This window comes from Danio aesculapii, chromosome 6, assembly GCF_903798145.1.
Source record: "Danio aesculapii chromosome 6, fDanAes4.1, whole genome shotgun sequence".
Classification (NCBI taxonomy): domain Eukaryota; kingdom Metazoa; phylum Chordata; class Actinopteri; order Cypriniformes; family Danionidae; genus Danio; species Danio aesculapii.
Genome location: NC_079440.1, coordinates 41,099,193 through 41,113,349, shown reverse-complemented (window position 1 = coordinate 41,113,349; position 14,157 = coordinate 41,099,193). Strand labels below are relative to the sequence as shown.

The following is a 14,157-nucleotide window of genomic DNA, read 5'->3' as shown; positions in this document are numbered from 1 at the left end:
GGTTTGAGCCTCGGCTGGGTCAGTTGGCATTTCTGTGTGGAGTTTGCATGTTCTCCCCGTGTTTGCGTGAGTTTCCTCCAGGTGCTCCGTTTTCCCCCACAAGTCCAAAGACATGCGCTATAGGTGAATTGGGTAAGCTAAATTGTCCGTAGTGTATGTGTGTGATTGAGAGTGAATGAGTGTTTCCCAGTGATGGGTTGCAGTTGGAAAGGCATCCGCTGTGTAACATTTTCACATTCTAATTCCAATGCCTAATTATTAAATTGTTAAAATGACTATAATTAAATTAAATTTATTATATTGTGTATAATATAATATAAATATGCTATTATATTGTCATTCTGGCATTATATTATGAGTGGTCTTAAAATGACAATAATATTGTTTAATCACAGAATATTTTGGTGCAATATATATCGTACAACAAAAGCGGGGAATGAAGTTGTGTTTTTGCTATCAGAAATTATGTTAGCAGGAAGTTGCTTGGCAACAGAGGCACGCATATTCAAAGTCACAGGAAAGAGTAGTAGACACAGAAGTGCATGAGGCCATTTCAAAGTCAGGGTAATATAGATTTGTGGGTTTTGTATAAACAAAATTCCAAAAAATTCAAAATTACCATCTTAATGGTTGTAGTGTTAATTCATTATTTCAATAATTCATTTTTTAATTTACTCAGAATTTTATTTATTGAAACATTTGTTTTAATAAGCCATATTAATGATGGATTTAATTATTATTATTTAATTAACATCATATCATTATTAGCCGTTGATCAACCTATAAAGCCATATGGCACTCTTATAAACTGCAATTTTGGAAAACCCTGTTTTATATTACTTATTGCTATACAATTTAGAAAATTATTCTGTACTTCTTAGGGCGAGATGGTGGCTCAGTGGTTAGCACTGTTGCCTCACAGCAAGAAGGTCACTGGTTTGAGTCCCGGCTGGGTCAGTTGGCATTTCTTTGGGGAGTTTGTATGTTTTCCCCATGTTGGCGTGTGTTTCAGTTTCCCCCACAGTCGAAAGACATGCGCTACAGGTGAATTGAATAAACTAAATTGGCCATGAGTGTAAATGAAATATATATGAGTGTAAATGAGAGTGTATGGATGTTTCCCAGTACTGGGTTGCAGCTAGAAGGGCATCCGCTGTGTAAAACATATGCTGGATAAGTTGGAGGTTCATTTGGCTGATGAATAAAGAGACTAAGCCGAAGAAAAATTAACGAATTAAAATCTGTACTTCTTACAACTATTTAACTGTTAATTGAAAATGAAAACAAACTAAAATAAATTAAAAAATAAAAACTCAAAACTTTTGAACGCAAAACGTCAAAATGCAAACTTACAGAATTTTTACAAACAGCAATCAAATTCCAGCACACAAAACCAACAATCAGCCTAAATAATTTGGATGAAATCAAATACTTCCAGTAAGGTGTATTCACAGTTGGATATACCTGGGCAGAAGAGCGGCGACGGGTGTGACGACACACAGCAGGTAGAAGAGCGGATCTCCCAGCAGCCTCTGCATGGTCCAGTAGGTGTTGGATGGAGAGAAACAGGTTGGGCAGGAGGCGTTATAGCACAGCGCCACAGTGAAGAACAGGGCCATACTGAAGCCAATCGACACCCAGTTCATCCATGTCTGTCAAACAATTCAAGACTTATTCAAGAGCTGCTAATAGTATTCAATATGATATTTTTCATGGTTCACATTTCACTCTTGTTTGCTAAAACTGAAGTTCAACAAACACTTAGGTTTTTGTGTATACACTACTAAGTGTAGGCGTGGAGTGCGCAAGAAAAAGGACTATAAATTTCCTTTTTATTTCATGTACAAAATAAGCCTCATATAAAATTATAGGAATATTGTACAGTATGCAACTGTGAGTAATTTAATATTTTCCAAATGGAAAAATATCGGGGGTTCTAGGGTAGTAGCAGCAGCACCTGTGCTCAATTGCTATTGCCAAGCAAAGCAAATTTCAAAAGTCAACCTAAAGGGGTCATATGCTTTGTTTTCTTGGATGCACCTTAAATTCTTCTTTGCACTATGTACACAAGTTCTCGACATTTACACATTGTTTCATAAAAATTCAAAAAATTTCTGCAATATTATTAATCTCTAATAACTTTTGAAATACAGGGTTTTTTAATTTAAATAAAGGGCAGACACTGGATAATTGTTTCTAGTGTGCACGTGTTATGTGGCTGTTTTAACATACTGAGCATCCAGTGAAAGAAAAAAATGCTGTTTACATTATACTTTGGAACTTGAGAAATGTCAAATACAGAGGAAACAAAGTGTTTCTGTTCATTTTAATAGAATATTTCTTTGTCTCCATGACAGCAAAAAAAACAGCCATAATAACCATTCTGAAAAATTCCGTTCAATGTAAAACTAAAATAGCAACTTTCTTCTCCTCAGGGAAAATCAGAGAGGTATGCATCACAGCATAGTATGGAGAACAGTAAGGGACGTGCTGGTGGGGGAAAATAATGGGTGGAAGAAAATAAAGTTGGTGGGAGAAAAATGGGTGATAGGAAAATATATATTTTTAAGTTTTTGTGTTCCCCCGCAAAAATGTTTTGAGTTCTGTCGCAAAACTGTTGTTCGACACACTTCCTGTTTACTTCATACATGTCAACCCTCCTTTTTTTGCCGAGAGTCTCTCGTATTTTACTATTCTATCCCGCTATCATCCTATCATTAAGTATTTTAACATATTTTCCTATATTTTTAATCTTGAAAGCATGCTGACATGTAAATAAAAATGTCTGCATTCACTTTCTTATCATCAAATTTGTTCGCCCTTCCTATGCAACCTCTGAATCAGCAAACGCATGTATTAGTGCTGATTGACGGACACGCTCTGTATGATGAACTGATCCCAGATCAGCTTCTGTACAAGCCATTTAAAGAGGAGCTAAAGTGCAGAACACTTTGGGATTCAGGTGTGTTAAAACCATAGACTGTAAAATATATGGACGTAGTATCCGTGACGTCACCCATAGGTTTCTGAACACTGCAAAAGAAGCTACAAGTAGGCGCGGCCAACCGTCGCCATTTTGTTTGCGCGTCATCGCACCCACGGCGGGATACCAAATAAGGGCAAAGAGGCGGCGAGTGAGCGGAGCTACAGACACCTGCTGGGACTTTGCTTAGACCTGGCAGACTTTACTTTGGGAGAAACGCTTGATGCTTTATTGCCTGCGACTCGTTTGTGTTCTGACCACATGTGCTTGGCTGTACACTATATCAATAAAGTGTTTAGACTTTCAAAAACACTGTAGTAGCCACTAAGCATTGTTCTTATGACGTTTTTCTACAGGAGGAAAACGCGAATTACTTCCAAACACTTCAGATATAGTGTGTGTTAGTAAATGCAAGACTATTGATGAAATCCAGCGTAACACTGTATGACAATGCTTCAGATGACTGTTCTAGAGCCTACAGCTAATCAATCTGTCACATTCTGGGGTGCATTACGGGTCTAAAGAAAAATATTAATGATAAATGATCTTAAATAAAACAAATACATTTATAGAGATGGTATACAAGTATATAACTTTACTCACATGGGAAACGGAGGCCGCGTGAATGGTTTGTGAGCACAATTAAATGCACACAGCATGCCATATCATCTGATAATTGTAAGAAATAAGTCCAAAAGGCAGCTGACTGTGTAAAGCCACATAAAACAAAACAAAAATATGATGAATATGCCGAGATCAGTGGCTAATCTGCCGGATTCAGCTGAGGTGAAGTGACGGCGACCAGCGAGACCTAGCTGTCACTCAAGTGGCCACGCCCTTAATTATGCAAACTTAATATAACCTAATATAAAGGAAATGGATGAGTTATAAAAAAAAATTCACCCCCCTCACAGTTGTCATGTAGGGTAATAATAGCTATATGAACCAAAATCAATCTTTGTACCAGGCTGTAAACACCTTTTTTTCTGCTGTAAAGTTGGCTATTCTAACAGTGGGCTCAATTGCAATTTGCTCTATTATGGAGCCAGGACTAGCGGAATTTTGATGAATTGCAGTTTCAGTTACTTCCGTATTGGCTTCCCGAAGCAGAGCGGGAAGTTGCCGCTTGGTTAAAACAGACAAATACACTTAATAATAATATGAAAACATGTCCGTCCTGAGTGTTTCACTTTTTGTAATTTTCTTTTAAATGAGCATAAACGGTTACTGAAGTCATGGAATACTTTCATTATAGATCTGCATTCTTAAAGTGACACCACTGTTATCAAACAAAAAACGAGAGATTCATTTGCTGCTCTTCACTTGTTTGATAACAGAGGAGTCACTTTAAATTATGTGCATAGAAGCTGATCTGGGATCAGTTCATCATATGGAGCGCATCCTTTAGTCAGCGCTTATACATGCATTCACTGATTCAGAGATGCATATGAAGGGCGATGATTGACAAACAGCTTTAATATTAATTTTTATTTCATCGTGCTTTCAACATTAAAAATATGGGAGAAATATTCGAAAATACTGAATACTAAATAATGATAGGATGATAGCGGGATAGAATGGTAAAATACAGGAGAATCCTGGCAGAAACAGGAGGGTTGACATGTATGAAGTGATCAGGAAGTGTTTGTGGAACAACAGTTTTGTGAGAAAATGTAAAAAATATATATTTTTCTATCACTCATTTTTTTTTCATCCACCCATTTTTGTGGGTGGAATTTTTTTTTTTTTTTTTATGCACACAAAAGTATTCTCGTGGCTTGATAATGTTCACAGAAGGCACATTATTTTAAGGTCTTTTTTGTTACCTTTCTGATTTCACCTTAAATATCCTAATTTGTGTTCCAAACATGACTAAATGCCTCTGGTTCGTAATGACAGGAGGGTGAATAATTAATGGAATAACTTTATGGGTGGACTAACTCCTAAAAATCTTTAAACAGTAAAAACATCCACACCAAGATTGTGCACAGATGACCTTCTCAGATGTACTTGACCTTCACACTGACCTCACTATGAATGACCCCCCAAAAAAGGGTCTTTCACTTGCTCTCTCCACTACATGTATTCATTTCCCCGGGCAGCATGTGGAGCGATGAAACTGCCAGTCCAACTATTGGAAACGTTTACTCTCTACTTGAGCCATTTACTGTGAAGAACGGCCTCTTTCCCACCAGAAGCCGTCATCATGTCCGGAAAGACAGTGAGGCTGCAGAGGACATTTTTCACGCACCGAAACTTGTCAGCAGAAAATTTACAGCACCGGTGTAATGGAAAAAGCTCTAATCCAATTCACCCTCATAAATCTAAAACAGCGACTCACGAAAAGCGGAAAAAATGGAGGAGAGGCAGGTATGGGTTGCAGCGCACATACATAAATGTGGTTCGCGACCCACCACAGGACATGCATGGGCAAGATCAACTATTAGCTCTGGCCACCCGGTGTGTGTCGGCCGTGTTTAGCCAGCGCGGGGAGCGAATGAGACAAGCACAGTGGGCTGAATGAAGGATTCCTGTGCGGTCTGTCAACCTGATGTCTGACCCCTGATGGCACAGTTTCTTCTGCTTCAAACCAATCACGAAGGCACCCTACTTAATCGTCTTTCGCTACGGAGAGGAAAAAAGGAAATGCATGCTTTCTCACTCGTGCAAGTGTGTGGGATGAGCTTCTGATTTCAGCTGAAGCACTTCATTTCTAAATGCTAAAGTTTGTCACATTGATTGTACACAAGATGTATGTAATTGTGTACATGCTGCGACAGCCTAATGAATTGTTTTACTGCAGGTTTAATTAACAATGATGTATGGAAGGCAATGGGTTAGCAACAAAGCTGTTAGAGTAAATAATAAAATGCCACAGGAGATCAAAATCGGTGATTTTTGAAAACCAATCTTAGTCAGGTTTAAGAGCTTTTTAAAGAGGTGTACCATTAACACGAATGCCATTATGTTCAGGATAAAAAAATGCAACAATTTTCATATTTATTTGAGTAAAAAAAATCATTTAAATCAGTAAAGATGGCTGATGATTTTTAAATATTTTAACAGTAAAAAACTGCTAGATAAAAAAAAAAATCTGGAACCTGGTTAACAGTAAGTTTTCTTAATATGTACGGTAAAATGCCGTAAATATACTTTCTATATTAATATGCATTTTAGTTTTTTTGTCATCAGTTATGTACAGTGCTCAGCATATACAAGTACACTCCTCACAAATCTCTCTTTTAAATTGATATTTTTGATAGGAAGATATACAATACTATATCTGTGCATATACATTAGATTAGTCAGTACTGAAGCCAAATCTGGAGCTTATCTAACAAAATAAATTATGATAACGGTCCAAAAACTAGTACACCCAAATTTATGTTATAGAAAAATATTAAATACAAACTTAAAAAAAGAGGAAAAATCAAGAGAGGCAAAAAAAATTTTATAAAAATTTTCTTTTAAAAATTTAGTTGAAATTGTGTAGGTTGTAATTTTTTTTGCTAAATTGTCCTTGAATTTAATTGCATTATCTTACAATTTCTAATTATATATGGGGTGACTAAAATATTTTTTAAATAAATATATGTTTATTAAATCTGTTTTATTAAATGCACCAAAGTACATTGCCTATATTCACTGAGAAATAAATCAAAATATTCATTTTTTTAAAACACGCTGAGCACATTAGAGATTTACTGTGAAAATTCAAAACTTATTTTACAGTTTCTACCATTTGCCCAGTGTACCAATAGATCTATATAAATAAACAACATTTACTAAAGAGAGTCAAAAAGAGCTTTAAAAAGAGAAACTTGTTCATGCTTTTATCACCAGCACTGGGTGGATTACTGTAACGGCCTCCTCACTGGCCTTCCCAAAAAGACAATCAGACAGTTGCAGTTCATCCAGAACGCTGCTGCCAGGATTCTGACCAGAACTAGAAAATCAGAGCACATCACACCTATCCTCAGGTCTTTACACTGGCTCCCAGTTACATTTAGAATAGATTTTAAAGTATTATTACTTGTCCATAAATTACTAAATGGCCTAGGACCTCAATACATTCTAGATATACTCACTGAATACAAACCTAACAGATTACTCAGATCCGTAGGATCAAATAAGCTAGAAATTCCAAAAGTTTATTCAAAGCAGAGTGAATTGACCTACTACACCCCCCCGCTGCTGGAATCAGCTTCCAGAAATGATCAGATGTGCTCCAACATTAGGTACATACAAATCAAAATTGAAAACACATTGTTTAGCTGTGCCTTTCCTGAATGAGCACTGTGCTACGTCCGACAGATCACACTATTATGTTTTTCTCTTCTTTTTCATTCTTTTATAATCTGTTTTAACACATTTTAATCTGTTTTTAATAATTTTTATTCTGTTTTTATTTTCTTATACTTGTCTCATTTATACCGGTTTATGTAAAGCACTTTGAATTACCATTGTGTATGGAATGTCCTATATAAATAAACTTGCCTTGCCTTTAAGCAGCAAATCAAAAGTATAATACACTTATTTCGCGCCACCGCCATTTTCAAGTGTGACACTAAAGTGTCCTCCTAGTCTTCAGTTCATGGCACCAGGGAAACACCACGGGCATCCCTGCTTCAGCCTATATAATCCGGTGAGCAATAAAACAACGCAGTCCTCTGTAGCACACCCTTGTGTTGTTTGTTATAGTGAAAATAGTAAAAAAAGGGAGTTTCCCGCTAACATTTAAGGCACTGTTGAGTGCGTTCTTAAAAAAAACGCTGAATTGCCATCTTCACCAGTGCTCAACAGACATGACTGTGATTAACCGTGAAGGTCATCAGTTCACCGCTCTTCACCCACTGCAGATACACGGACACTGGATCGCAATAAAGCCATGAAGTTCAGTCGAGTCATCAGCGGATCGCTCATCTGTGTTTGCACTCAGTAAACATTGGTGCAGTTCAGTAAACTGATTACCTTCACGGCCAATCACAGTAATTTCTGTTGAGCACTGGTGAATACTTTGGCAAATCAGCTGTTTAAAAACACACTCAACAGTGCCTTAAATGGGAGACTGAGGTTTTTTTTAAATTTCAGTACCGAAATTCAGTATTATGACAAGTCTAATATAGTGAAAGAATCAGTTCATTAACTTGAGTTAAACCAAATGTTGTCCGACATCCTTTTTTATTTTCACTACCCATTTAGAATGGACCTTCAGATCACTCGGAAGGAGATGACATTATAAATTTGTGTCACTTTCTTTTCCTGATAAGATATACAGCCAGGTACACAACGTTCCTGTGTGACTCCACTAAGTTTTAATATCATGACACCCAATAAAATGACATTTAGTGTCACAAGTGTCAGGGATATTAAGAACAAGAATCATTTGATAAGATTAAAAGACTCACCCAGGTTTTGGTTTCGATACCCAAGTGCAGCAAAATAGTAAAGAGTGCCAAGGTAGTGATGGGAGTACCCCACGTAAACAAGTCCACATCAGAGTCAATATAAGCCTGAAATCAGATGACATACATCCATGAATGATTTTCCCAACCATGACCGGTATGTGCATTATTACATTAAATAGCAAATTGGAGATATTATAATTTTTTACTGTGAATGCAATTAATGCAATCTATGTGAAAATCATTTTGAAACAAGTCTTAATATCTTTGTTTTAAGATATGTTAAATCTACATTTTTACTAGAAATTAAACAAAAAACAAACAAACAAAAAAACATCAGTAACATTTTAGTTACTGGACTGACAGTTTCAATTTACTGGAACTCCTATGTTTAACTGCTTTGACAATCTACATTGTAAATGCGCTATATAAATGAACATTAATTGAATTGAATAATTTGAAGACAAGTTCTCACGAATAACTAATTGATTATTACCTGCCTATTATTAAGATACTAGCTGTTTATTAGTATGTATAAAGTACATATTCTGCATGATCTTATTCTACATCCATAATCATCTCTAACCCCAACTACTACCTTTATAACTGTTAATAAGCAGCAGATTAGGAGTTTATAAGGGCAAAGTCATCGTTAACAGCTTGTTAATAGCAAAAATTGCACCTTAAAATAAAGTGTGACCAAAACAACAAGTAATCTTTGTAGCGCATTTAATTTTTAAATGCTCTACTGGAAGGTTTCATTATAATAATATGACCTTCCTTCTCAATGAAGACATATTACTCTTTAACAGTCATGGTATGTGAAAAACAAAACAAAAACAAGTCAAACTTACAAAGTAGGGGATAAAAAAACAGATGAGGCTTTGGTAGAAGGCATCAATCATGTTCATCCAGAACATGTAGGGTTTATATTCCTGTAAAACAAATTCAAACAATCAGTAACAAGTACAAAACCATACAATATAATACAATACAATAAACAGACAGCTAATAAATCAAAAATAAAGGAAGACCTCAGCAGAGACATATTGTTAGCAAAGCAAAGGCAACCGCTGCAGTTTAATTATCCCAGGTTGCACAGTTTCAGCACTTCGAGGATGATTAGTGGTTTTTATAAAATGTTTGCTCTCGCTCGTGCTGTTTTTCCCTCTCGTGGAACTCAGCACAGAATAAAAGACCCATTTTGAATCGGGTCAGCAAAAAACAATCAAAGCAATAACTGTGGCAAGCGGCGCACTGTAATATACTTCATCTGCTTACAGAGGAACTGCTGATTCCGCAAAGCACTGGCAACTCATGTGCGAATATGCTGTTTGTGGGCTTTTTATTTACAGTTTGCATTACACTTCCTATAGTTTACACACTCCCAGTTATAATTGCAATTGCTTTTCTTCCAATCGGCATGTACCTCTGAGTTTTGTCCATTCATGTAGAGCTGCGGCAGCTCCTGAAGTGTTTCTGCTGACACGTCTTTGTCCAGCGTGCCGGTGATGAGCTGAGGGAATGCAGAGAACATCAGATTGAAGAAGATCAGGTACCACTGGTCCACCATGGCTGACCCAGAGAACCCACAGTAGAACTGATACCAGAAGATCAGGGCGACAAACATCTGGGATGAGAAGGACAAAAGAAAAAAAAGGGTGAGAGAAAGACAAAGAGGTCTACAATGAGGTCTGCAGCTGCTGCCGTTTAACAAGCCATGCATCTTCATTACATCCCAGACGTTTCTAGGACCTCTCCAAGAATAGATCTTCATTAATCTAAGGGTATATGAAGAACTGACAACAACGTGTTAACAGCTTCCAGCTATAAACTATTCCCATCATGACACTTCAACCTGTTAAATTGCATGCATTATTAAACAGCTCCCTGGAATACTCTTCACTGATTGGTCAAACATGCAGTTAAATACAGGGTCTCTTTATGTTTATAGAAATGCCATTTAAAGCATTAGTTTACCTCAAAATAGCAATTCTGTCATGATTTGTTTTAGATTTAGTATACAATCCTGGACCACAATGGGTCTATTTTTTTTCTTTTAAGCCAAATATCATTAGAATATGAAGTAAAGATCAGATTTCAAAAATATTTTTTTGTAAATTTCCTACTTTAATTATAGAATTTATTTAGCATTCTGCATTGCTAAGCACTCCAGACAACTTAAAAGACAACTCTCTCAATATTTAGATTTTATTAAACCGTCAAATTTTCAAATAGTATCTTGGCCAACAATTGTAAGCATAAATCAATGGAAAGCTTATTTATTCTGCTTTCAGTTGATATTTTGACAATTTCAATGTGGTCATGTGATTGGCCATTTAACATTTCCTGCTTGTAATCAAACTATTTCTGTAACAAGAGGAAATTTAATCATATCTTAATGTTAAAACAGCTATCATAACATTATTTATCAATATGTGGATTGTTTTATCTCGTTTCGTCAAAATAAAAAAATGTAAAACAGGAAATACGTTAGGACCAATGTTTTTGCTCGCATCTCTCAAAATAGTCTATAAATCGAACCTAAAAAAAGGACACTTATTTACAAAGGACACATTTTTTCATAAATCCTTTGAAGCATTGACATTAATGGCTCATTTCCACTGAGTGGTACGGTACGGTACGGTACGGTACAGTACGCTTTTATGGCCGTTTCCACTGTGTACATAAAAGCAAACCGTACCATACCACCTTTTGGGTAGCCTTTGCAAAGCGTACCTAGCATGACAAAAGGGTACCAAAAGATGGAGCAAGATGCAACTGAACGCTATTGGTTTACAGAGATACGTCACTCGCTCGTGGAACAAGGCAGAAGAATGAAAACAAAGGAACTGCCATTGTTAAAAACACAGCTGAGGCATTACACCGTAATAATATTTACATATAATATCGAGCCATGGTCGACCTGAGCTCAAAAAAATTGTCGTCGTCGTTTTGATGAACAGCCACAGAGCCAAGAAGAAGAACAGAATCTACCTTGTACCCTGTAGTTTTTTAACAAGGCTGTCTAAAGCATCAGCGGTTTCACTTTCTCGCGTGCACTTGAAATTATGAACTTCTTGAGCTGATGATAATAGTATAGTGTGTGTAATAAATGTAATAGTGTGTGTGATTATTGAAGTGCTTCTGACATCCGATCCTTTTAGAAACAGACAAATGCGAGAGTAAAGGACGAAAAAACAAAGGAGCAAATGATCGTTTCAACAACCTAAAACATAAACAAACTGCCATGTCTAACTATTATCATCACCTTTTGGACTATTATGAACTCGGAATGACAGAATTACTTTCTATAATGAGGTTACATGAAGATTAAAGACACAGATGAGAGGTTTGCACTGACTGTGGGCTATATGTTGCGTAATTGGTAACATATCAGAGAATGTAAGGGTCTGTGTGTGTTCATATATGTTGCACTGATTTATTTCATATAATTGCAGGCTATTTTGCATCATTGATCTGCAGTTATAATCAAATCATGTTCATAGAAAGGTTAGCAATGAACATTTATACAAAAGTATTTATGCGTGTAAAGCATCTCTTTTGTGAAAAATGCTTCTCATACATGTGAATGACCCATAACTTACAGCTTTACTTCATACACCATGCCCATCAAAAGAGTTCCATTGGTACCCTTTTAGCCTGATAAAGGTGACCTGTACCGACACGTTCCTACAGTACTGTACCACTCAGTGGAAACAGGCCATATTTTTGGATCAGTATTTCAGATTTGATTAAAAATATCTTTATGTTTCATATTGAAGCTCTGGATTAAGAGCAAGTAAATGATATATGATCTCTGACATAAAAAGAAGTCCTTTTACAATGGTTAAAATAGAATCTGAATTATAATTTAAAAGTAAGAAAACTTTAGGGCCTCACAGCATTTTTGTAGAAGAAATAAAGGATCATGTTAGCAAGACGAGAGTAACACCAATGTCCATGAACCAAGAGCAGCTTCTGCAGATATCGAAACCGTGGCAGGGCGAAGTCACTGGCCATTACTGCCTATGAAAACAATGACAACAGAAAAAGTGGAGTAAAAGAAATGTTAATAAAGGGTTGAACTAAATTTCTGTGCAATAAAAACATTTCACAACAGACAAAATAGACCTAAAATGAATGAATAAATAAGAATAAAAATAAATTAACACAGACCTTAAAAATAAAACAGATAAAAACATGGGCCTACAATAAATAAAAAAGAAAAGAAAAAAAGAAGAGAAAAAGTGACCTAAAAAAGAAGGACATAAACCAAATAAATAAAATGAAGCTAAAACAATTAAATCAATGTGAAAATAAATCTAAAATGTATGAATGAATGAATGAATAACATAGACAAACAAAAAGCTTTATTGTAGCCACTGATAAAGATATCCATATTTTGTCAATTTTAAGAAATTTTCCTCTTGTGATTGGCCAGTTAAAGTTAAAACGTTCAATCATATTCATATAAAATGGATTTTGATGACATTTGCCATGAGCTCCAAGATCCATCATATGAGACACACAAACATGGTGGCACATCAAACAGAAGATTAACATCAACCTGGTGACAAAACACTTTTTTGCATAAAAAGAAAATTATGAACAGCCTTTGTAGCAGCAGAATGTGGTGAAAACGATCCCCGTCCGTCACCCATCTTTCCTTTACGATCGCTGCATGCATCAGGCTGTTAACACGTCATCCATCAGCGGGACACATACTGCCTTGTCGCCTCTAATGGCATTTGGGATTTTAATCAGTTACTACTGGCCTGACAGCACCATCAGCCATGTTCTCCATCCTTGCTGTCATTCGCTCAACATCAAGAGAGCTTTCACCAAATCATAAAAAAACATGCGTGATCAGTTAAAGAGCCCCTATTATGATTTTTAAAAGGGTCCTCGTTTTGTTTTGTGTCTCATACAACAGGTTTACATGCATTTATGGTCAATAGGACGTTTGCCAATATTATACATTCAAAATGACTTAATTGCTCAAAGAACTTAATTAATTTGAAGCTTTGTTCCTTATAAACTAGGGTTGTAATGATACACATATTCATATTGAACTGTTTGGTATGAGACGTTTCGGTACAGATTACAAACAATGATTCACCGTGGTAATTTATATAAAACATTTGTAAAATAAAAGAGCTTAAAGTTTGTGCAATATGTTCCACATAAAAAAAACTTATTTTCTTTGCAATTTTTTTATAACAACTACAATACAACATTGTTTTTTTTGATAAGGAGGTAATAAGGAGGTTTTGGTTTTATATACTGCAATAAAGCATATGAATAACTAGATTACTGTATAAAAGAAAGAAAAGATCACACTTATGATGATAGTTATAATAACTAAAACATTTGTAAAAACAAAGTAAATTGCATTCTTTTTGCTGTATCAAAACATACCACACCATGTCTTATCAAACCAAAAAGTGTGTAGCGTAAACAGTTAAAAACATATTCTAAACTCCGCCTGCTCTGAGCAACAACCTGCTCGCATTGGTCAGATGGTCCAGTCTATTCTTATTGGTCTATCACTTTCAGTATGTGTCAGAAAAGAAAACGCAAATACCAAATCTGACAGGATGATTCCTTTCTTTCAGCACTGTAAACAATGTAGACAATAAGGATTTGATTTGAGTTTACTATATCGATTCAAGTTGTGTCGAATGTTGAAACACTGGAAGAATAGTTGATAGTTCTGCACCTCCATCACAACCACAACGCTTGTTTAACACATCTACTGGTACATTT

General features: G+C 35.9%; 1 protein-coding gene across 1 annotated transcript in view; it reads right to left on the bottom strand.

Annotated features, from left to right (window-relative positions):
• Positions 1-14,157, bottom strand: part of atp10a (ATPase phospholipid transporting 10A) — a 116,155-nt gene that overhangs the window by 3,656 nt on the left and 98,342 nt on the right. The window contains exons 17-21 of the mRNA XM_056460733.1: positions 12,292-12,417; positions 9,818-10,018; positions 9,243-9,323; positions 8,392-8,496; positions 1,465-1,652 (exon numbers count right to left, since the gene is read on the bottom strand). Coding sequence (XP_056316708.1) covers positions 1,465-1,652; positions 8,392-8,496; positions 9,243-9,323; positions 9,818-10,018; positions 12,292-12,417 — 701 coding nt within the window. The remainder of the gene's footprint in view (positions 1-1,464; positions 1,653-8,391; positions 8,497-9,242; positions 9,324-9,817; positions 10,019-12,291; positions 12,418-14,157) is intronic.